The sequence below is a fragment of the Zalophus californianus genome, chromosome 8 (assembly GCF_009762305.2).
Source record: "Zalophus californianus isolate mZalCal1 chromosome 8, mZalCal1.pri.v2, whole genome shotgun sequence".
Taxonomy (NCBI): domain Eukaryota; kingdom Metazoa; phylum Chordata; class Mammalia; order Carnivora; family Otariidae; genus Zalophus; species Zalophus californianus.
In genome coordinates this window covers 53765234-53791081 of record NC_045602.1, presented here as the reverse complement: position 1 = coordinate 53791081, position 25848 = coordinate 53765234, and the positions used below count along the sequence as shown (strand labels likewise).

General features: G+C 42.5%; 1 protein-coding gene across 1 annotated transcript in view; it reads left to right on the top strand.

Annotated features, from left to right (window-relative positions):
- Positions 1-25848, top strand: part of ANTXR1 (ANTXR cell adhesion molecule 1) — a 216110-nt gene that overhangs the window by 50535 nt on the left and 139727 nt on the right. Inside the window, exons 4-9 of the mRNA XM_027621494.2 lie at positions 1988-2069; positions 2647-2680; positions 3904-3983; positions 6796-6864; positions 8550-8630; positions 24188-24248. Coding sequence (XP_027477295.1) covers positions 1988-2069; positions 2647-2680; positions 3904-3983; positions 6796-6864; positions 8550-8630; positions 24188-24248 — 407 coding nt within the window. The remainder of the gene's footprint in view (positions 1-1987; positions 2070-2646; positions 2681-3903; positions 3984-6795; positions 6865-8549; positions 8631-24187; positions 24249-25848) is intronic.

The window sequence follows — 25848 nt, the reverse complement described above, 5'->3', positions numbered from 1 at the left end:
AGAATGAATGGAAGAAGGGCAAGCAGACAGTCAAAAGATAGCAAGTGACTGTCTTAGTGATCTAAGCAAGAGAAGATGATGGCTCAGACCATGGCCCTGGCAGAAGAGATAGAGAAGTAGTCAGTTTTACGAATGTCTAGAATAGAACTGATGGACTCGATGGCAGATTATGTAGGGGGAGCAGAAGGAGAGAGGGAAGTGAAGGCAGAGGGGCCAGGAAAGCTTCTGGTTTCTGACTTGGGCAGCTGGGCACGTGGTCTGATATCTAGGCCCTGGAAAGAAAAGCAGACAATAGTCAGAACATTTCCCAAAGTCTGAGTTACTTGGTCTTAAATATTCCACTTGAGAAGCATCAGCAACCCAGGCCAGGGACAAGCTCAGGCGAACCCCTGTTTGGTTTGTCTTTTAAAACTTCCAACATCTTGGCAATCCAGCCTCGTCACTGCATCAGTTTTAACAGAAAGTTAATTTTGCACTAGACTTCTTCCCCAAGCAATTGCCGGGATAAGATAATAATGAATTTTGTTCATTCATTCAAGGAGAAACTGTTTAACATAGTGATGGAGAACAGGGCCTCTGGGTTTCAAATTCAACCTCTGCCACTTAGTAGTCGAGGGACTTTGGGCAAGTTCCTTAGCCACTCTGTGACTCAGTTTCCTTATCTGTGAAACAGACATAACAGTATATCTACCTCAAAGAGCTTTCTTAAGATATAAGCGAATTAATTATAGGTGGTGTATTTCTAACAGGGGTTGGCACATAGTGACTACTCAGTCAGTGTTAGAAATTACCATTGCTCCTCATTAATCAAGTGTTACTGAAACCTCCCACTTCTCTAGCACTGATCTAAAGGAGAATGCTGGGCAGAGTAGAGAGCCATTTTTGAGTCAGACCGATTTGATTTCAAGTCTGCTCTCCTGCTTAATGTCTTTGAACCACATTTTCTCACCTGTTGTAGGAGAGCCATAATGCCCACCTTGAGCAGTTATTGAGAACATAAAATCAGAAATCCTTGATCAGGGCCTTGTACATAGCGGAAGCTCAGTAAATGGGAGGTTCTTTCCTTACTCAAAAGGAGCTTGCCTTCCTAATTTACATAGTGCAACTCCGCCTCTGTCACTAAAGAGGCCCCGGTGAGAGATAATTACAAACCCTTTTGTAGGCTTACAGATTAGGAATAAGGTTAATGTTTCTTCAGAAATTAACTTTTTTTGCCCTTTGGGCATGGTATGGAGCTATTTAAAAGACAGAAATGTGGATGTGGACATCTTACATCCCAGAGAGAATGGTCTACAAAGATTCTCTTCAGTCCACAGACCATCCACATTTCCCATCACCAGTTGGACCCTTTCCCAGTGCCATAACCCACTTCCTCTTCCTGCCCCCCCCCCCCCACTACCCTGAGCAACCAGAGTAAGAAAACATGGACACCAGCCCACAGAAAACACTCTCGGTTGTCCTGGAAAGGGTAGATTGCCTGAGCTTTTATTTTCAAAGCTGACTACACAGTTTCCTTTGACACATCCGTGCAGGCAGCAGAGTTTGCTCCCAACACCTGCCGTCCCACCGTCGCTCCTTGTGGTGGCCTTGCCCTGGGTTCTTGGTACTCGCCTCTTTCTGGCTCACGTGAGCTGTTTGCTTCTTGATATAAAGTTGCCTGAGTTGTCATGTCATCCCCTCCGGAGCAGTTGCATTTTAGGACTCATTTCCAATGTAGAATGAAAACTTTGTCCTGTTAAGGGGCAGAAAGCTCTTGTGAGCAGGTGGATATTCCTGCAAAAGGATCCCTTCATCTGAGATTTCACTCATCCTCCCTTATGGCTAACCCTGAATGGATAATGTGCTACCAAGACTTTCGCTCTAATAGGCTTTTGGGGGACGTGGGGGTACTATCGCAGGATCCACAAAAAAAGAGTAATGCATATCTCTCTCCACAGCAAAGTGCAAAATGCTCTAATAAGACTAACAGGGTGTCTTTGGATTTCAGGGAACAGATCCGTCAAGGCCTAGAAGAACTCCAGAAGGTCCTGCCAGGAGGAGACACTTACATGCATGAAGGATTTGAAAGGGTAATTTTAAAATGGTTTTCAACTCTAAATATAAAGTGTGATAGGGAAACATCAACATAAGGATGGCCGATGAGATAAGACACGTGTAACTGAACAACCTCCAAGAGCAAGGAAGTAAAAACAATTTTTCCCACAAGCTTGCACACTGATAACTCTATCCCAGAGAAGTGAATTTCCTCGCTCCCTCCCTGACACCAACAAAGGGCTTGTTAGCTAATGCTTGGCTGACACTCATGAATCATGCCACACGCAAGTCCCCAACATTTCCAAGGTAAACTTTTCTATATGGTGCGTGAGTGGTTGAGACAGAACGTCAGTGACTTCAGTCATAAGGAAAACAAGTCCCAGTCTGTGAGAAGAAAGACATGGATCCATGTTCACAAGTACATTAGTTAAATGTCAAGGTAACTTTAGATGAACGCCGACCATTGGTATTTGAGCAAAGCCTGGGTGGGTTACGTAAAGAATCAAGACTGAGCTGGCCCACATAGCCAGCCCCAGAACCCACTGCCCACTATGGTATTTGGAATAGCACACAGTGGCTCTAGGTCTAATGTCTCTTCTGTGTGTTTTTCAGGCCAGCGAGCAGATTTATTATGAAAACAGTCAAGGTAAGACTATAATATGAATTATCAAACTTTTTTTTCTGTGTCGGCCTGAAAAAGGGCTTCAGTATCTTCACTTTACAAAAGATAAATGTGATGTCCATAATCCTCCACACCTCATCACAAAGAAGACAAGATGACATGTACCAGGTCAAATTCTACCGTCCTGTTGATGCCAAAAAAAAGTTACATAAAAGTAATGAGGAGCCCATTATGGGCCACAGTCTATAATGTCCGTGAACAGCTTTGCATGCTGAATTCATTAAATTAATAAGTACTTGGATAGGTTAGTAAAGTCTTGGATTTTTATGTCAAATTTAATCTTTTTTGTCCTTCCCCAAGCTCCAAGCCACTTCATTACTGTGATTGGGTATGATATTAAGGTGAAGATACCAGTGTGGTTTAAAGTTGGCTTCATTTAAATGAAAAAAAAAATGTATGCAATGTACTTAAAGTGTAGAAAATATACTTCTTATTATGATTTTAGCTGTTGTTACTATTACTACAGTGTCTTTCATGGATAGCCTTTCTTTATCTGAGGCAAATCTTTTGAAAGAGATTCAGTATCACAGTGGGGATTTTTCTCCCAGGCTTGTAGAGGTGTCTGCTTCCTATTTCCCTCTAAACTGCGACAAATAGAACAGACCCAGTATCAACACTAAGGCTTGTTAATATGAACCAACCCTCAGCCATGTTAGAAGTCTAAAAATCACTGAAAGAATTCTAGTAGGTTTTCCCAGCTGGTATAATAACTTCCACTCAGCTTATAAATCACGACTATTTCTCCTTGCCCGGTTCTTCAAGGGGTAAGGGGTATGGTCCACTGCGGCCTGTGAGGACTCCTGAACAGCCCATGTGGTAGAGTCTCCCCCCAGGCCTTAACCTCAGTCACATGGACAGTTAATAGAAAATCAAAGAAGTTTAATTCACTGGAGCTACTCCCAGCTATCAGTCCAGTGACCATTCCAGCAGGCTTGGCCATTTCTGGAGAGAGGACTGAGAAACCCACAAGCAAAACTCCCCACCCCCCCGCCCCGCCCCACAGTTGGTCCCCACAGATGCATTCTTCTTCGTGCTGGAGGTGCTTCTAGTCCCGAAAGAAAAGTTTCTGGTTCTCATAAGATTGACCTCGGGTAGTTGAGCTTATGAGACGTCAACTCCCAGGACTGAGAGGGGGTTTCCCTGAGTGCGGCAAGATGGATTGAGTGGGTCTGTGTTGTGTTGAGCAGGATACAGGACGGCCAGCGTCATCATTGCTTTGACCGATGGGGAACTCCATGAAGATCTCTTTTTCTATTCAGAGAGGGAGGTAAGCGATGGCCTGGCCTATATCTAACACAGACATGGAAACAGGGCTCCTTCCTCCTCAGAAACGGGCTGCACTCTTTCTACTCAGACAACAAGATAGGTGTTCTTTGTAAAACCCCTAGGGTAAAATAGTGTCTCATATGTAAAAAAAATAATAATAACAATTCATTTTTTTAAAGTGAACTCTCATGTCTTACACATGGTAGATGTTTTTCCCCCTTTCAAAATATTTGCCTGTTGCTCTGGGTTTTGAGGATAAAAGTTGCTTACCATGACTTGATTGAAAGCACTATACTTATCTAGCAGTTTTGAAATAACTATATATCACTTTCAAACAAAAACGGTGCCGTTTTTCCTCCCATTTCTGCTAAAAACAGGAGGAGGGGAAAGAATCACTTGAAATATGTAAGAACCATCTGGTCAGAAGGTATTAATCATTGAGATTCTCACTCCGAGAATCAAAATTGAATATTAATTGGTAGCAAAGTAAATTGCAATTGCTCCTACAGTATTTCTCCTTCCTTTTCTTTATGTTCTTGAAAAGTATTCCTTAAAGCAAGTAAGAGAATTCTCTCTAAACGAAGCTTCCAGTTTGTATAAAGAGTTTCAGAAAAAGAGGTTTATTTGGGAGTTGAATAATAATGTTTATATTTAGGAAATCCTTTCTTTTCCAGTCTGAGATTTGAGCCACATGTATAATTGGCCCAAGAAACCAGTTCACCATTACTGACAAAGTGACAAAGGCTCATTCGGGCCAAGTTAGAGAGAAACACAGTAAGGAAAAAGACAGGCAGTGAGGAAGGAAATGCTGGCTTCTGGGGGAGGAGTTAATCAGAGCCTGACACTTACTTCAAGCTCTTGACTATTATTTGATTTAAATTCAGCTCCCTTGGCAAACAATCATTCATTCATTCGTTCATTCATTCATTCATTCATTCAGTGTTAACTGAGTGCACTGCATGTGCTGGGCACTTTGCCTGATACTAGGGAAACAGGTGAAGAAGGTACGTTTGCTGCCCTCACGGTGCTTACCACGTAAGGATGTAATGCTGCTTTTTGAAGCCTCTGCTGGCTAAGGGCATGAGGAAATGATGTAGGTAAACACACTACTTCTCCCCTACCCATAACTAGTACAAAAGATCATTTGCACCGGGGAAGCACACAAGTAAATGTGACAGACCCTGCCTGAGCATTTGGAAAATAATATACTCCCATATTCTAAAGTTGAAACTAATGATACAATGGGAATGCAGAATGGCTTATTTTGGGTGCTACACAACAGTCAAATAAAGTAAAAACCCTAATAAGGAAATAACTGAATATGAAATAAATGATGGATGTCAGAGGCTTAAAATACGGGTTAGTAGAAAAGAATTTTAGGTATGGCGCATACAAACTTGGAAAAATATTTGGAGTGCCAGCGCCAAGAGAAGGCGGCTTTCTGAAAAAGAAAGATAAAGCTCAAGATAACATAAAGAAATGAATTTTTCCATTTTTGAGAATCCTATATAAAGCCCAATTAGAGGGAAAGAGTCAAAGAAGTTACTACAGATAAGGCTAGAGATAGACTGTGTCTAAAAGTTAGTTTTATCCTTAAAGCAGCAAAGCATATTTTTAAAATGAAGGAAAAAAAGATGTCTGTTTCTTCTAAAATTCAGTGTTTCAGAATGTTTCAATCACAAGTGGTTTTGAATACTAAAGCGAGGGGTGGAGGAGGAACACAATTCAAATCAATATGCATACACTGAACACCTACTATGTGTTTACTATCAATTATTTATTAAGCACCTACTGTATATTCCAATGATTTCCAAATTTTAGTTTCTGTTCTGAAACACAGAAGAACCTGGAAATAAGATATCAGAGCCTTTAATAAATCAAATATTAAAATCAAGCCAAAACCTGGATGTTATTCATTATGTTGCCCTCTCGATACTTAATTGTAGAGAAGGTCATGGGTTCCCTTACTCGAATATAGACCATAATTCCCACACCATTAAACCAGTGTACTCTGTGGGAATGAAAAGGGCCTTATTCACAAAGGGTGCTGACATTTATAAGCATCTGCGTTGCTCTAGGCCTTGTATGAGGAGCTCTGAATATGTTATCTCACTGAATCCCCAAACACTTTACAGAGCAGAGCCAAAACTAGGTATATCGGGTCCCAAAGGCTACATCCTTTCTATTATACCATGCTGCTATTACAAAGGAAGAGAAGTATGTCAATAAAAATTCCTCAAAGGAATGGACTAATCATTTCCCCAGAATATTTTTTTAAGATTTTATTTATTTACTTTTATTTTAGAGAGAGAGCAAGCAGGGGGAGGAGCTGGGGGGAGAGAGAGGGAGGGGAAAGAATCCCAAACTGACTCTGCACTGAGCATGGAGCCCAGTGCAGGGCTCGATCTCAGGACCCTGAGATCATGACCTGAGCCAAAATCAAGAGCTAGATGCTGAACCGACTGAGCCACCCAGGCGCCCCCCCACAAGAATATTTAACAGGCTTATCCTAGCTTCCTGTTCCCTTTTCCTCCCCTCATCTTTCAAATCCCTTCATAAGACTCTACTTCCAACGCTCTTTCTCAGCACGTCCCATGAGGCTAATCACTCCCCTCATGTCCCTCATACATTACGGTAGAATGTGCTGTTTACTAGAGGGTGAACTCCTTGAGGACAGGGATTGCCCTCTCCATTGTGGTACCTGGCACATAGTAGGTGCTCAATAAATACCTGATTGTGGAAGTTAGTCTGGTTAATCCAAAAGGAGTATATTTGCCACTTCTCTGTCTAATGGCTTTTCTCCATTGACCCAGGCTAACAGATCCCGAGATCTTGGTGCCATTGTTTACTGTGTCGGTGTGAAGGATTTCAATGAAACACAGGTATGGATTTCCTCAGGTCTGGGAGCTTGTGAATAGAGAACATGTGTATTCAGTGCAGCAGCACAAACACCCCTCAAATAGGTTCTTTTTCCATAAACGTTGAGCAAGCAAGAATTATTGGATGTGTAAGGGACGTGAAACCAAGCCAGTGCGCTTGGGGGCCGTGAACGCAGACTATCCAGGCAGTGTCTTCTTTGGTTGACTTTCTTGGCAGATGTTAAATTGCCAAGGTGTCGAAACAGATCTGAATAACATTAGAAAACTTGTTGTTGTTGTTGTTTTTCATTTAGTTTAATGAATCTAATTTTGCTTAAATGTCAAACATCCCTCTTTTCCCATTAGAAATTCAGTGCATTTTCAATACAAAAAAATAAATACACAGTTGGTCCTTGAGCACTGCAGGGATAGGGATCTCAGCTCCCCTACACAGTCAAAAATCCATTGACAGCTTTTGACTCCCCCAAAACTGAACTACTAACAGCCTACTGTTGACTGGAAATAACATAAACGGTTGATTAACACATATTTTGTATGTTATATGCATTATATACTCTATTCTTATAACGAAGTAAGCCAGACAAAAGAAAATGTTACTAAGAAAATCACAAGGAAGAGAAAAGACATTTACAGTATTTTACTGTATTTATTGAAAAACATCCGCGTGTAGGTAGACCTGCTCAGGTCAAACCCATGTTGTTCAAGGGTCAGTCATAATTGGCAAGTGGGCAAAAAGAATATACAAGTATAGATATGCAAATTGTGACATTTTGCTAACAACCTACATAAGTGTTCCTCAATGTAGGTCATCATTTCTTTTTGTTTTAATGACATGGGACAATGCTTGTGATATGTTATTAGGTGAATAAAATAGGGTTACAAAACAGTGGGGATAGTCTGAGTCCACTTTTAAAATAAATGTGTATATTTGGGGAGGAAAAGTATGAAAGACTACAAAGTATATCAAATTAATAATAGAAAAATGGTAGGTGGAAGATAGATAAATGAGTAACTTTTTTTCTTTTTAACACTTCTGGGTTTTCTGAAACTTCCCATTGGTTATGTGTTACTTTTGCAATCAGGGAAGGTCATGGCACTGACCATGACGGTGGCAGTCACAGAACTATAGATTTGGAGTAGAAAAGTCCACAGATCAGATTCTTCTTTCTCCTGTCCTCTGTTCCATGAAACAAGAGAGCCAAACCAATTGCAAGGGTCCTCTCCTCAATGAGTAATTTGGGCAAAATGGAAGGGGCTCCATTCATTGGCCTCGCCCAACACCAAAACTTAAATTTATTTTTAAAGTTGCTCTGAAAGGAAACCTGAGTCTGTTCGATTCAAATACAGTTGCCAACAGAAATCTGAGCGAATGGGAGAAAAATGAGCCAATGGCCTGCCCCCAAATCCATAAATAAATCCACCCAGGCCAAATGTTCATCTAGCTGAGCAATCTTACCTCTGCTCCCAAGGCGAAAAGTATCAAAACAAATGTAAAAGCTGGAGCTGACCTTCTAGGCCTGCTCCAGAAAGGCCACTGGTAAGCTTATTATTACTGAGGGCTTTTTGGTGAGGCCCAAGGCCTCAGGTTCCTCTGGGTTCTAAAAGTCGACGGAGCCCCCTGGACTCAGTTCTCTGCAGCCAAGCCTGACACATCTCCATGTGCGTTTGTGTGTTTGCTGTGTTCTCAGCTGGCCCGGATTGCGGACAGCAAGGACCACGTGTTTCCCGTGAATGACGGCTTTCAGGCTCTGCAAGGCATCATCCACTCAGTGAGTAGAGCCCTTCCTCTAAAACTGGACCTTGGGCACTCTCTGCCCCCGATCCACTAAAAATCGCCCAGTCCCCTCCCTCGAAGGCTGGTGTTCTCTGCTTGAGACAACATTCCCTTGCCTATCTTTGTTATCTATCATGTCCCACTTCTCTCTCCTGCCTTCCACACGTGTTTCTTTCTTCGTTCTCCTGCGCCAGTTGACCCTACAAGGTAAATTAAAAATTGAAGGGAATGGGCGCCTGGGTGGCTCAGTCGTTAAGCGTCTGCCTTCGGCTCAGGTCATGATCCCAGGGTCCTGGGATCGAACCCCTCGTCGGGCTCCCTGCTCCGCGGGAAGCCTGCTTCACCCTCTCCCTCTCCCCCTGCTTGTGTTCCCTCTCTCGCTGTGTCTCTCTCTGTCAAATAAATAAATAAAATCTTTTAAAAAAAATTGAAGGGAACTCTGGTCTGGCAACAAGCCAAACTTCAGATAGTTCCAGTTCTCACACTGGAGACATCGGTTGATGGTGTGCACCTGACCTCAGCTTTTCCAACCATGACTGAATGCAGGCTGCCTTCTAGAGCATTGGCAGGCTCAATCTGTATCTCTTGACCATCAGAGGTACTTTCGACCAGTGGTTCTTTACCTTGGCTGAGGTCATCTGGAGCAGGATTTTTAAGATCTTCCCAGGGGACTTTACTGGAACCACAACTGTAGACCTGTGGTCCCCAAATATGAGGGATTCACTCTTCTTCAGGGTTTTCAATCACTGTCCCTTCTTTCCACCCCAACCTGGGTTGGATGGAACAATCCCCACACACACAAATGGGTTTTTTTAGCCCCCAATTTCCTGTCAGTGAACAGGATCAGCCTCTCTTTTCCACCCTCCATACATAGGCCAGGCCCTTGGTCCAGCCGGAATATTGGATGATGCTTGTCTTTATTTATTTATTTATTTATTTATTTATTTAATACTGATCTTTAAAGCCCCAGCCAGAAGGCCAGTGTGTGGGCCACACTGTGATGAAGTCCAGAAGCACTGTCTCCTCTACCTTTAGGTTTTGTGATTGGGCAGATGGCCAGCAGTTTCTCCAGCAGAAGCTCACCAGGCTCCAGGGTCCAGGATGCAGATTCAGAGCTCAGAGGGTCACTATCCCCTTCAGATATCAAGGGGGTCTTAATCCAGGTGATACCAGCCAGAACCAGGATCTACCCAGCTCCCCCCGACTGACTTAGGAAAACTCCAATGTACTTTCATGCCCACTCTCACTCCCTCCAAAGTTCGCTAAGAACTCCTGTGGGGTGAAAAGAGCTTTGGAGCTGGTCATCCCAGAATTGAAATGCTGGCCCAGCGATTTACCATTTATAGATCCTTGGATGAGTTATCTCACATGTTTCCTTATCTGTAAAAAGGGATTGATAGTAAGACTTACATCACCTGCCTGTTTGAGGATTATAAGAGATAACACTGGTGAAATTACTTAATATTTTTCCAGGCACATAATAGGTACTCAAGACATATGAATTACCTCCTCCTTCACTTTCCTTCCTCATCATATAATGGACATTAGTGTCAGTTTCCCCCAATCCTCTAGATTTTCTTGAATATACTTAAAAACCACCTGGGAACCTTGCTTAAAATACCAGTTCCCAAGTCCTAACCCCAGAGATTCTATTGCAGACAGTATGAGATGGTGCCCAGAAATCTCTGTCTTTTAAATCTGTTGTTTTTTTTTTTTTAAATAAATGCCCCAGGGGCACTTTCAGAACATTGATATATGTAACCTTAAGTTTTCAGAATTGTGAAAAATAATCTCACCTCAGGTTAGGAACTCCTACCTTAAATATGTACAGATGATGGTCATCTTATTCAAGAGGTATTTGTTGAAAAGGAACAGAAACCAACTCAAACTACTTTCACCAGAGAGTGGAAATTATTGAGAGATAGAGAATTATCAGTGCCAATATTAGATCCCCAGGTGAGGGACCCCTGCTCCAAATAATTTCTGGGATCAGTGTGGCAAACTTGACAACATAGGCAACAAGGACTGCAATAAACATATAAAACAATACCCAAATGGTGCAAAACATGATTTGGGGCTGATCATGAAGCTCAGAGGTGGACTTTTGTGGGCTGGAGCCTTCATGAGAAAGTGGGACAGACCTAAATCTATGAAAGACCCGGGAGGAATGATGGGTAGCACCAGGGAATAGATGACATGACCCCAGCCCAAAAGCTGGAAAAGGGAAAAGTATAATAATGCCTATCTGTCTTGGGGGAGAGTTTGGTAAAGGATCAGGAGTAATAAGAAACAAACCTAGACATTGGTTTGGAACCAGACTGATAAGAGCCTTGAAGGGGTTTTGATTCCAACTTCGTGGGTGTAATCACTGAAACATTTGGAACATCTAACAAGTGATATTTCAGAAGAGAATCTGATGGTGGTATCTGTATATAGGGGAAAAAATGGGGGTGTCTAGAGGCAGGAGCCTACTGCAGCATGAGTGCACAGTCTTGCTTTCAGATAGCTGGATTCTGAACAGGGACAGCTCTTACCTGTTCAAAGGTTCTTAGGAGCCATGTGCCCACATCACTCAAGAGGCAGTTCCTACCCAAATAATCAGAATCATTTTATCTGCATAAACTGGTGTTGTCCTTGACTCTTTCTACCTTAGCAACTCACCCAAGCTCGACGTGAGCCCCCCAGGTGTTTGGAAAACTCTTCCCACCCCCAAATGGAAATAACTCTAAAGATGTTTCAGGAATTTTAGCACAATGGTCTCCCAAAAACTGGGAAAAAAATAATAATTTGAGACTCCAGTCTCCAAACTTGAGCTGAATGATAACGTTCTTTTGAGCTTTTTATCTGGGAGTTAACGCTCATGGTTGAGATCCTTTCAACACTTGACACCCATGTTTATGGCAGTTGTTAATTCATTTACTTGGACAGAGAAACAGGGACAAGCACAGCGGGGCTCATCTTTCTCAAGACAGACAGAAATAATTATGGCCTCAAGTTGGCTATTTTTAAGAAGTAGGTTCATTTCTCCTCCAGATACCGAAAAGAAAACTCTTGTTTTTTCCCCTGCCATCTGAAGCATCTATTCCAACTTGTTCCCACGGATGTTGTTTTGTGGCTGGTGATTTTCTTATAATAAAACAGGACTGGTCTTAATTATCCCAAATAGGAGTACAAAGCAGCTTTCAACAATCTCAGATGGTTCATCAGCTTTTCAGCCCATCATGACCTTATATTTAAATCCCAAATCAAGATGCAGGAGCTAATATTTTTTTGCTCTTTTAGCCAGTACTCATTGAAAACCTTAAATAGTACACTCTTGCCACGCAGCTACAAGTAAAGCAATGGAGACCCTGGCCTGGTGGAGCTTACAATCTAGTGGGAGGGGCACATAAAAAGATGTAAATAAATACATATGTGTAGTTAAAATTGTGATAAGTGGTACAAAAGTAACAACCAGCCACCAAGATTAAGAGTAAAGGGATTGACACAGAGCCCAGGCCCCTTTGAAGACATGACCTGAAGAATGAAATCAAGCCATCCACTGGAAGGGCATGGATAAAACATTCTTGGCAGCACTCAGCCCTGTGATGGAGCATGGGAGAATGAAGGAAGAAGAAGTGGGAAATGGCAGAAGATGACGTGAGGAGGCAATCAAAGGCTAAACCATGCACGGCCTGGAGGGCCATTTTACTCGAAGTTCAGTGGGACCTATAGCCAGATACAAAGCCTGACAATAGAACAATGATGCTTGAAATTCAGACTCTCAGGGAATCGAGAATCGTGGCCCTTGATCCATTTCTCCTCCAGATAACGAATAAATAAACCCTTGGGATCAATAGTAATGTCGGCCTGTGAAGAAGGAAACTCACAGTGACTTGTGGAGCATCTTCCATCCACCAGCACTTCTGCTAGGCACTGCCACCGTCACTCTCTCCAGAAGGTCTTATCCCAGTGTTACAGGTAAGGAAGCTGGGGTGTAGGCAGCTCAGAGAAACTGCCCAAGTCTTCCTGCTCATAATGGTCGAGTGGGGAATTTGAACCGAGGCCTGGTTCCAGAGATCCTGCTCTTTCCACAGTACGAGGCTGAGAACGTCTGAGGAAATGGAAAATTACCACTGGATTACCAGGAGCTGATTATCCAGGGCCTGGATTCAGCAAATCCCGGAATTCTCAGCTTCCACAAACTGGTTCTTGTGTTTTGGTCTCTTCACTGTTCCCCAGCCCTCCCTACTCTAAGGGAGAAGTACTTTTGTGTTAGATTTGTATAATGTTTATTTTTCATGGCATTCTCACCTGTTTCCCATTTTAGTCTCTCAGTGGCAGGACATAGGGAAAAGGCAGAAAGAAATTGACAGCTGTATAGGGCACATGGGTGGCTCAGTTGGTTAAGCGTCAGACTCTTCATTTTGGCTCAGGTCATGATCTCAGTGTTGTGAGATCAAGCCCTGCATCAGGCTCTGGCGCCCAGGACAGACTCTGCTTGAGATTCTCTTTCTCCCTCTCCCTTTGCCCCTCCCCCTGCTCACACATGCTCACTCTCATCTCTTAATTCATTAATTTTAAAAATCTTAAAAAAAAAAAAGAAGAAATCAACCACTGTAGATCACAGCTGTATTTGGGACAAAACATTGTTCCTTTATCCCAGTGAATATGACCCTATATTAGCATCATAACAACCCTGTGAAGAAAATGTTCTTATTCCTTTTTTACAGATGAAGACACAGAACCTCAGATAACCTTCCTGAGAGCACATGGCTGTAAGGGGTGACTCCAGAGCCTGTGCTTTCTCCCCACCGCCTCTATTTCCCTAGGAAGGTAAAAATAATAAAAGCTACCATTCTGTGAGTCCTGAGGTTCTAGACACCGTGCCGATCATTTTACGTAGGCGTCTCATCAGATTCTCACGACCAGCCTTTAGTGTGGATATTGTCATCCCTTCTACAGAAGTAGCTGCCGTAAGGACAGAGATCCACTAGCTTGTGCAAGGCCGCATGGCAGTGAGTGGTGATCCAGAATAGACTCTGCTGTATCATTAATGCACATGATGGAAATGACCTTAGTGCTCTGCTCAATAATGTGGGTAGACCAGAGAACAGCTCCATTTCAGAGGAGGAGACATGGAGGACCAAAGATGTGAAATGGCTCAATGCAGTTCACACAGGTGCAGCAAAGGCAAAGCCTGACCTCTGCGTGCACGGTGGGTGGGCGGAGGAGCCCACCACTAGGTGGGGAACACGTCTGAAAATAGTGATTTCGGCTCGAAGGATGAAGTCCCCTCACCAGGAGAAGCTGGCTACTTAACACAGCCTGAAAAGAACATCTTTCCTTCCACACATGCTCAAGGACTCTACCTCCGAGGACAGAAGTCCTACTTGCTTTTGCAGAATACGGTTGATAAATTTTAAGACAGACTTTGGGTGGTTGAAAGATTGTAGCCCTTCAAGCCAGTACAGCTGTAAAGGAAGAAACGATTCTTTCACTTTCCCTTCTTGTGGCTTCTTCGGGGAATTTCCACTGACCACAACTGGTAAGGGTAGCGCCAGCCCTCAGGCGAAAATATGAAGCAAAGGTCCAGCAAGTCTCCAGGGTCTTGGTTTGCCTTTGCAAAAGTGCTGCAGCCAGTGAAACGGGGACCTGCCTGAAGGCTGGTTTCAGACACCACTGACACGGGTCTGCAACTTTGAATCCCAGCGCTTGGCCTGGTTACCATGATGTCAACCCCTCCCTCCAGCTGTCCCCACTTTGTGTGCAGTTGAGGGCAGTGCCTGCTGCCAGGCACATTGTCTATGAGAAGGAGAACCCAGTGCCTGGCACCAAAGCCTGTCCCTCTAGGAATATCTCCCTGGAATAAATATTTCAGCCTGCATCGGGCTTCCTATTAAGCGAAGGTAAAGCAGTGCGTAGAGCATTCCGTGAGTTTGAGCAACAATAAACACGTGTCAAGCAAACACAACTATACTTGCAAGGATTTCTCACGAGTTTTGGCATGAACATCCTGGTTATCAAGGAAGCTGTAAGATCAGCGAAACTGAAGAATAAATCTGTTCCATGGTGTGTATAAAATTGTTTTATTTATGGAAACCAGATTCTGTGATTTCTTCCTTTCCCTCATGGGAACTGGAAGACCTGTACCCCCTAGTCTGGCCCAGGCCCTAACAAAGCTATGACAAAAGGCAAAGCCCGTCTTCCAGGCCTTCCCTTCCACCTACTCTTCCAAGACTCCTCCAGGAACTGCTAAGGGTTGCCCTCCAATCAAAATCCGCATCGTATTCTCACACTCTGGAAAGTACCTAACTTTACTGAACTAACCCTCTTTCCAGAGCTAGCAGAGTGGGAGGCCCAACTCAGCAGCAGTTCCCTCCTCTTAAGTCAGGCTTGTTTGTGAGGGAAGATACCCCCCTCTCTTCCTTTGCCCCATCTGAATCCTGTCTCAAAGCCTGTCTGGACCTCTAGGCCCAGCTGAGTCCTCTCTTCTTGGGAGTCTGCCCTGGTCTCTCCTCCACCTTGAACTCTCCCTGCCTTGAACCCCAGTGGCACTAATCGTTGGCACCATTTGCCTGGCACTTGGGTCTTCTTAATGCTGTCTGCCGTCCCTCCGGGTCAGATGCTGGCAGGGCCGTCACACAGACTGCCCCATTGTTGTAGTCTTCATGGCGTCTGGTGCTATATGCTTTGCGTACTTTCTCATTACAGAGCAGCCCACAGAGCTGCATAGCATCCGTGACCTGTGTGACAAGTGGGCAGCTCTGTGGCTCCGTTTCTGGTAAAATCCCCTCGGTCCTTCCCCCACCGTCTCTTCCAAGATCATATCTATAAACGATGGCATTTGAGGCTCCGTTCACATTAGCAGGCCTGGACACAAAACATAAATAGAATCAACTGTAGTTTCTGTAGCGAGCAGAAACTCTTTAAAAAACATTGGCCTCCACGATTATTAATTAGACTCAGACTTTGCAGACATTCAGGCCATTTCAACTAAGCTATTATTTGTTTAGCTTATTGAAGAGTCCAAATGTAAGAAAAATTCCCATAGCTTGATGAGGTTACCAAGATCGCGGAGGGGCATGTCCAGTCACTCCTCAGGTCACCCCCACTCCTCCTTCGGTTCCTCCTCCTACTAGGAGTCTGCTAAGACCCACTGGAAAAACGACAGCAGAATTTAGAACAAAATCCAGTGAAACACTGCAGGGTTCAGCTCTCAAAGAGGGCAGCTGACTTCGCCAATATTCTGGGGGTTGACAGGCTCATCTTACTAAATAAACCACGTTTCGGAGTTTGCAGCCATCTGAGCTTTCCTTCTGAAAACAGGAAAGGAAAGTGGTTTAGTCGGGAAAAAATGAATTTCCTCAGTTTCAGGAACTTGTTTGTCCTATGCTCCTTCACACCAGACTCACTGAGTGCGAAACGAACTGAGGGAAGAGTTGTATTTATTTAAGTGAGCTGGGTCACCCACCACCCCCCGGACAAAAACGTTTGCATATTTTGAGGATAAGCTCTATTGTCCAAAATTCAGTAATCCGCTTAAACTGTTTCTTGCATCTTAGAGTATTCATTTGGTATAATATATGAGTATACATAAAACCATACATAAATCTTGGAAAGATGAGGGTATGATAGTAGATTCTTATTTTAAATTCAGATTTGGTAGAACTGGGACGCCTGGGTGGCTCCGTCAGTTGGGCAGCCGACTCTTGGTTTCAGCTCAGGTCATGATCTCAGGGTCGTGAGATCAAGCCCCAGGTGGGGCTCCATGCTGGGCGTGGAGCCTGCTTGGGATTCTCTCTATCTCTCTCCCTCTACCCCTCTCCCCGCTACTTGCACTCTCTCTCTCTCTTAGAAAAAAATTAATTAAATACATAAATAGATAAATAAAAATAAACACTTTGTCAGAGATCAAATAAAGTCAAAATTCATGGAGACAAATTTGCCAGTCCTGAAGGCATGGATGAAACAGTTGTATGTCCCAAGCGGCCGGGCATTTTCTAAAAGCAGTTGTCCCCAGGCTTATCCAATGTGCATTCCGCTATCTGCCACAGTAGGTGGCCTTCTGTGGGAGCCTGAGTCCCATCCCCCAAGCCCAGACCTCTCCATTTTCCCAAGTAAAGGGGTCAAGGCCTTTTACAAAGTAGGCCAGTCGAGATCTTAGACACGGGGACATGATACACCTACAGCATTTTTGGTGTAAGCCATTAAAAAAAAAAAAAAAAATAGAGGTGTTGAAATAGGCCATCTGGGAAGGCAATCCCCAAAGATGGTGGTGCTTAATAAGAAAAGGGAGGTGTTAGAAGATGCAGAATATGGCCTTGTTATTCAAAAGACCCTAAGATTGTATATAGAGATAAAGGAAGGCCATAACCTAATATGCTGTAATGCTAGTGTATGAAGCCATACAGAAAATATGCCATTTATTCATTTATTTATTCAATAAATATTTATTAAATGCCTACTATGTGCCAGGTTAGGCATGGTGGATGTAGTGTTGGGTAAAACAAATGCATTCCTCGCCTCTAGACTTCGTAGTCTCAGGAGGAAGATAGATAATGACCAAACAATCAAAATAATAAATATATAATTATCAACCATGATCAGTCCTCTAAAGGATGACAGTTTCTACTAAACTATGGATGGATGCAGAAATACTTCATTGGTAAAATCACCAGGCCATAGGTGGGGTGGCAAAATCTATATTAGATTTGAAAGGTGACAGGGAGATTAAGGACAGGTGCCAAGTTTTTGTCTTAGAGAACTACACAGACATAACCAGTCAATAGGTAGTTAACTAAACTTGGGCCAGCCTACCTCAAGCTCCAAACATCTTAAAACCAGAATGTGCTTCCCCATCAAAATACCATCCACTTTTTTCAAAGAAATGGAACAAATAATCCTAAAATTTGTATGGAACCAGAAGAGACCCCGAATAGCCAGAGGAATATTGAAAAAGAAAAGCAAAGCTGGCGGCATCACAATTCCAGACTTCCAGCTCTATTACAAAGCTGTCATCATCAAGACAGTATGGTACTGGCACAAAAACAGACACATAGATCAACGGAACAGAATCGAGAGCCCAGAAATGGACCCTCAACTCTATGGTCAACTAATCTTTGACAAAGCAGGAAAGAATGTCCAATGGAAAAAAGACAGTCTCTTCAACAAATGGTGTTGGGAAAATTGGACAGCCACATGCAGAAGAATGAAACTGGACCATTTCCTTACACCACACACAAAAATAGACTCCAAATGGTTGAAAGACCTAAACGTGAGACAGGAGTCCATCAAAATCCTAAAGGAGAACACAGGCAGCAACCTCTTCGACCTCAGCCGCAGCAACTTCTTCCTAGAAACATCGCCAAAGGCAAGGGAAGCAAGGGCAAAAATGAACTATTGGGATTTCATCAAGAGAAAAAGCTTTTGCACAGCAAAAGAAACAGTCCACAAAACCAAAAGACAACCGACAGAATGGGAGAAAATATTTGCAAATGACATATCAGATAAAGGGCTAGTATCCAAAATCTATAAACAACTTATCAAACTCAACCCCCGAAGAACAAATAATCCAATCAAGAAATGGGCAGAAGACATGAACAGACATTTTTCCAAAGAAGACATCCAAATGGCCAACAGACACATGAAAAAGTGCTCAACATCGCTCGGCATCAGGGAAATCCAAATCAAAACCTCCATGAGATACCACCTCACACCAGTCAGAATGGCTAAAATTAACAAGTCAGGAAATGACAGATGCTGGCGGGGATGTGGAGAAAGGGGAACCCTCCTACACTGTTGGTGGGAATGCAAGCTGGTGCAACCACTCTGGGAAACAGTATGGAGGTTCCTCAAACAGTTGAAAATAGAGCTACCATACGATGTAGCAATTGCACTACTGGGTATTTACCCCAAAGATACAAATGTAGGGATCCGAAGGGGTACGTGCACCCCAATGTTTATAGCAGCAATGTCCACAATAGCCAAACTGTGGAAAGAGCCAAGATGTCCATCGACAGATGAATGGATAAAGAAGAGGTGGTATATATACACAATGGAATATTGTGCAGCCATCAAAAGGAATGAGATCTTGCCATTTGCAACGACGTGGATGGAACTGGAGGGTGTTATGCTGAGTGAAATAAGTCAATCAGAGAAAGACATGTATCATATGATCTCACTGATATGAGGAATTCTTAATCTCAGGAAACAAACTGAGTGTTGCTGAGTGGTGGGGGGTGGGAGGGATGGGGTGGCTGGGTGATAGACATTGGGGAGGGTATGTGCTATGGTGAGCACTGTGAATTGTGCAAGACTGTTGAATCACAGATCTGTACTTCTGAAACAAATAATGCAAGATATGTTAAGAAAAAAGAAAAAGAAGAAGATAGCAGGAGGGGAAGAATGAAGGGGAGTAAGTCAGAGGGGGAGACGAACCATGAGAGACGATGGACTCTGAGAAACAAACTGAGGGTTCTAGAGGGGAGGGGGGTGGGGGGATGGGTTAGCCTGGTGATGGGTATTAAGGAGGGCACGTTCTGCGTGGAGCACTGGGTGTTATGCACAAACAATGTATCATGGAACACTACATCAAGAACTAATGATGTAATGTATGGTGATTAACATAACAATAAAAAATTTAAAAAAATAACCAGAATGTGCTCTTCACGACAATTAAGACACTAAGAAACGTGCTCTGAAAGACTTTCTGAAAGATGCGTGGAAGCAAAAGGGCCCTATACTATGAATGGAAAAAGAGGCTGGTCTTTATTAACGGACACAAAAAAAATCTTTTAACAGGACATGGCCAAGTAAATAAAAATCAATTGTTTATTGGGGAAGGAGGCAGGGCAATTAGGAAAAAAAAATTAGGGATGTGTATGGTAAGGGGGGGTTCCTGATAACTCTATGTGAGTATTCACAATTATTTAAGGATTCTTGAGAAATCTCGGCAGAAACTGTGAACTTTATGAAAAAAGACACTAGTTTTAGAAACCAAAAAAATAAACTCTTACATACAACCTGTACAGGTCCACAATAGATTTCACTTTAAATATATTGAATCATTTTTATTACTTGGCAGAGTTCTTTCACATCTGCTTCTCCTCTTACTCCCCCAACAATCTAATGAGATGAGCAAAAGTAACCATACCAGTAGCAACACATCGCATTGCTACAGTTCTTTATGGATTTCAAATGTGCTTCCCTGTTTATATTCTTTTTGAAATCTGTCCAAAAGATGACAGGAAAATATTACTAGCCATCTTTCGGGTTTTTTTCCCAGCAAGTATGATTAAGCAGGAGCCAGTGGTGGGTGATGGGTTAGAAGCATATATGAGCTACTGTCTGCCCAAGAGAAGTAGCAATAATAGTATTACCAAAAGTCATAGTATCCGCTACCATTGTCTGGAACCAAATACATGTCAGACATTCTCCTAAGTGCTTTACTGCTAAGAATGTTCTGAGCACATTTCTTCATGCCTTATTTTCATGAAGGGCACTTGGTGGCTGTGGCCCAAGGGTTGTTAAATGACTATCTACTGACAAATCACATCTGTCTAGTTCTGTCTATAAGACAAAAAACTTGCCAGTTTCCTTGATCTCACTCCCTTTCTGACTCTCCAATCCCATGTGAATTTGACCACCAAAGTCCAAATGAATTTACAAGCTAAATGTCTCTGCATTTATATCAATTATTCATTTTACCATCATATAGCCCCGTGAGGTCAGTGTTTCTTAGCCCACTTTTACAGAAGAGGAAACTGAGCTTTAATAACTTGTCCAAGTCCACATGGCCAGAAAGTGGTAGGGCTCAGATGTGAACATAAATCTATTCAGAGCTCAAATGTATCTTATCTGTCTCCAGAGCCCAAGTTCTTAAGAATAATGGTTACCATTAGTTGAGAACTTACCAGGTTCCAGGCCCTGTGCTATGGGCCCTGCCAGTAGTATCTCATTTAATCTTCCCAACTCAACAACTTTATGCAGTAGGTACTGTTCTTATTCCACTTTTATAAGTGAGGAAACAGAGACTCAGAGAGGTTGGGGAACTTGCCCAAGGTCACACTGCTCATGAGGGAGTTGACCCAAGCAATTTGATTCCAGATTCCAGGTTATACTCCATATATTAAACTGCTCCCCAGAATTAGGATTCAGAAAAGTTAAAGGATATGTCAAGGACCATAGGTCAGGTAAGTACAGAACCAGGGCCAAGACCGACTTCTCACATTGGATTATACTTGAGGCATGTGGTGGTCTTCGCCCAGTCTCCATCAGAAGCCAATGTACTCTCATCTCTGACATCACCCTGACCCTGTGTGAGTCCGTTCCACTCCCTCAAGCAATTTCCCAGTGCTGTATCTGCACCTCTTCCATGGCTACCACTGCCCAAGTAGGGGAAAGATCCTCTGCTCCCCTGCCCCCCAACCCCCATCCAGTCTCCAGACCCTAAGCTGATCTATTGTCTGCTGCAGCTCAGACAGGCTGATTATAGTCTGGGCTACTAATAACCAAGGGAACCCCCCCAAATCCACCTACTGCCATCGTGACTTCCTACCTTTTGAAACCAGACATTTCAAACTAATAGAAGCCACAGTCCCAGACAAATCCTGCCCATCCCCCTCACTGATAAATTTTGCTCTATTGGCTACAATGCATCCCTTCCAGATGTTTTAAGTTAAGATTGGGAAAGCTGTGTTTTTACTGGATTGAATCACAGTGCTTGGCTGACATTTTTTGGCCCTTCATACACTCCTTAGATTTATCAACTAATTGCAGACACTCTGAGAGAATAATACAGCATGTGTTTATTATGACAAAACCTGCTAGTGTGTCTTTGTGGTCAGAGATTCACGGGTGTTTCCTTTACCAACCTCTGGTTAAGTATTAAAGTTGGTTCAAAGTCAGGAACTTACATGGATGAAAATTTCATTTATGTGTTTTGATGGAGTTTGGGAATGGGGACAAGATAGATCCAATAGCTCAATTTTTATTCTGGGATTATTTTGAAATCTTTAGTTGTGGATGATAAAATGATTTATTAAGAGATGCCAAGTGCCTGAGGAATTTTATTCAAAACATAAAAAAAATAGCTTTGTGTTGTTCTAATGCCCCTGTTTACTAAGTTTCTCCATATGGGTTAATTCTGTTTCTTCTGATGTGTCCTGTTTGGAGATTTGTGCCTAAGGACATGCGGAAGGGTGGCTACCTCCCTCAGTCAAGGCGGCCAGGGCTGAGGTGGCCCCTCAGGCAGCAAACTTGGTTGGGAGAGGGTGTGGACAGTCCTCACTGTCCAAGTAGGACAGTTGTCTTTTGGGATATGAGTCCCTGCACACTAGGATTCTGACAAGCCCTTGTCCTAGGACCTACATAAGAGACCTAAAGGGCTGGATAAACCATTGGAATGGGGAGGACGGAGAAGCCAGCAGGGAAACCCGGATGCCCCACGTAGATCCTTGGGGTCCCTGATCCCAATACAGAATGACAATGAAGGGAACTCAGGAACTCAGGGGTAATACCAGCTCCCCAGGGCCAGGTGTGTGAGGACCACACGCTCTACCCGAGATGGGCACAGATTTGGGGAGTTCGGTGCACATGTGCTCTGCTGTCGGAACAGGCCCTGGCACCAGTGGGGATCTGAGTCTATCCCTGTGTTTGAAGTGCGGGGTGGTGGGTGGGTGGCTGGGTAAACCAGAGGCCAAAGATATTAGGCAAGTGCTGACAAAAAGGAACAAATTGCTCCCTACTGTGGCATCTTGTAGAAGCTGAAAACAAATAGAGGAATCAAAGTATGAAAATGCTTTTAAATTGTACAAGAGTGGGAAGGAATGTCAGGAAAAGTTAGCTGGAAACCTGAATTTTAGAATCGTCAAAAAAAAGAAATAGTGCTTCTTACGACTTTTGCGTCTGTAGACTTACCTAAAACACATGGTTGTGAGAGAGCCTGTTTCAATAACTACATTTTAGTGTGTTGTCTTCTGTACATCAGATAAAGATTTTCTGAAGCATGTTCTTCATTTCCTTTCACAATGCTTCTCTATGAGGACGCCCAGCTTTCTCTCTGGAATGGGTAAATATTATCTCTTCTGAGAAACTGATTTGTTTTTATTCCACTGATTGAGAATCTCATAAATATTGCCTGACCTTCTTCTCATTTGCTACTAGAAAGCTTAGAACTAAATCCACGAGCCACTCCTAGCAAGGAAATAAGCTCTTCACAGTATATTTTTTCTATGCTATTCTCACTCCTTACCTCATCTTCCCCTTATTTTTCCTTTAACCCATATCCTCCGCTTTTGCAATTTATTGTATCCTTCATTTGATTGTATCTTGTGGTGTCTGTATCACTTCAGCTGGGACAAAGAAGCATATATAAGTACATCAGTGCAAATAAATGGGTGTTTCTCTATGCTAAAAGATGCTTTTTTTCTTTTCTGCACTTTAAATGTTATAATTTCACTATTAATTCCTTCAACAAATGCTCCTTTCATAAATAGAGAAATGGTTTCCTTCAGCCCTCTGAACCACCTCAATTTCCAAATTAAGTAAGGCCCAAATAAGGAGATTTCATTTGCTTGGTAAATTAACTCAGTGTCCTATACTTGTTTAAAATGCTTGGATGAAGTTTGAGAATCAGTATTCAGCAAGACACGGGTTTCATAAATGGTGGAGAGAAACTTACACCCCACCAGGCAGATATCCTGCTTCGGCCCAAAGCGGCCTTGATTAACTCCCTGTGCGGTCATGGGGTTGGTTCCTTGAAACTCTCCTCTCAGCCCTACAAGACGCTCTTCTGGAGAGAAGAGTGCGTTTCCATTTAAGTAAGACTATCGGGGTCCAAAGAGTGAGGCACAACAAGCAGCCTTCAATGTCCTCTCCCGAAACATCTTTCCAGGCTTTTCTAACAAAAAGGGGAACTCTGAGTAATCAAAAAATGATTCTCCATCCTACCTCTCCAGCTTTAACTATTATCACTCTTATTTCTACTTTTCCAGCTCCTTTTGTTCCAGCTAAAGAGGTTTATGTATTTCTACTTTCTTGCTTTTGCTCATGCCATCCCTTGCCTGGATTCCAACCTTCCCCTAACTCCCTCCTCTCCACTTGACGGAGTCCTACCCTCAGTGCCCACAGCTTCCATGAAGCCCTTCCCAATGTGCCAGCCCTCGGTGATTTTCCTTATGAACTCTGCAGATCCTACCATCTGCCCCTTCACCCTGGCAGCTACCTCAATGACAAACCATCATTATTTATCTTTTCTAGTTTAAGTCCCATTTCCCTGACCAGATGTTAAACCTCTCCATAACCAAGATTGGCATATCATAGACTCAAGAAGTATCTGCTGAAAGAACAAATGAATGAATAATTCTTATGGCTTTGGGGACACCCAGAGGCATCTAGCACAATGTTGGCTCATTAAATGTTTGGTGTTAATAATATGAGTAAAGATGTTACCACCCATCCACCCACTACAACATAATGTCCTTGAACCTACCTGTCTTGGTAACTAAAAGCAAAACCCTGCTTCTAATAAAATAAGCTGTGCTTTGACTTTTTGATTTCCTCTCTTTCTAGATTTTGAAGAAGTCCTGCATCGAAATTTTAGCAGCTGAACCATCCACCATATGTGCAGGAGGTAAATTAAGTGCTAAAGGGTCTCATACAAATGATGGTATTTTGAATTCACATCACATTTATTTCATTGGCGGGGAGGTGGGGAGACAGGGCAGGAAGGGGGAGGGTGGAAATAGGAGTAGAAATGGCTAAAAAAAATTTGCTGCTAGGGAGAAAAGAAAGGAAAAAAGCAACATGTCAGTTGTTTGAAAAAGTCTGTCCAAATCCTCTTCTTTCATGGGAACTAATTGCGAGAGTATTGCAGAAATACTGGATTCCCATACATCACCACCAACATCCTGCTCTGAAAAGAAGTGGAGCTGATCCAGGAGAACCTGTTAAGAAAAAGAAGTGAAAAATCTTACCTTCTCAAATTTGACAAAAGCATATGCTCACATGTTCCCAGTGCCAGGGCCTTATAAGAGGTCTTTGCAGTGAGGAGCCTCAATTAGGGTTCATTAGCTCAAGGTAAATCCACCTGAAAATGAAGGTCCTTCATTTTCAAATAATTAGATAATAGGGAAGTTCCTTAATTATGCAATGACCCCATTCATAAAGAAAACCCAGACTTGCAGTTTAGCAACATGCAAACTGGATATGTTGCAACCTCATAGCGAATCAGAAAGTCTAAAGACAATTAATACAATTCCTGTTAATTCATAACATAATCAATTCCCCTTTTGTAGGGTTCTTGCAGACAAAGACTCTTATCTGCCTAACAGAGTACCTGGCACTTAATACATGGTCAGTCAATGAATGTTGGCTTAATGCCTCGATTCATTATTTCTTCAACAAACAATGCACTGATTTTTGCCTATTTGACCCTTATTAACTCCTTTCACTTAACTGTAAGAAATTAATATCGTACCTTTGAACTATCTCATTAAAATGAAGCAAAATCAGAAACTGATGGCCAAAGATAGAACAAGGCCAAAATAAAAACCAAATCTCCACCAGCTGGACAACAGAAAAATATCTTCCAAAATAATTCTTGAATCAAAGAGTAGTAAAAACCAGCATCTCCTTTATATACCATTGAGATGTGAGACGATAAAAACACCGCATATATAAACTTGATGAATATGGCACAGAAATACCAGAGTCCACAAGAGCAAATTCATAGATTGTAATGTTTCTTACGAAATGGAAAAGAAAAAAAAGTAATTAAGAAGTAAGTAAAAGATTTTTTTTAAACTAAGGAAATATAAGAAAAAAAGATTAAAATGCATTAATGAATTTAAACAGATGAAAGCAATTCAACTGATAAATCATTGCAAGAGCTATTTCTTCGGTAGAACCAATAAAATGGGCAAATCTCTGGTCAATCTGATCCAAGGAAGCTTTCTTTAGATATTTTTTAAATCTCTGGCTTATCTGCAATACTGCATGTTTTACAGACCAGCTATAATTTCCTGCATCAGAGTAAGCACTTCTATTTCCTTTATTTTTTATGAAGAAAAAATTAATACAAGGCACAATAAAGGAAGCTAGCCCTAGCTTTTGAAAAAGACAAGCTCCCACCTCTCTTGAATGAGAATCCTCAGGCTTAAAACATGCTATTTAGAGAATAACTTACAAAGGGGAAAAGGAAACTTCCAAAAGATACCCTGACACCAGAAGTT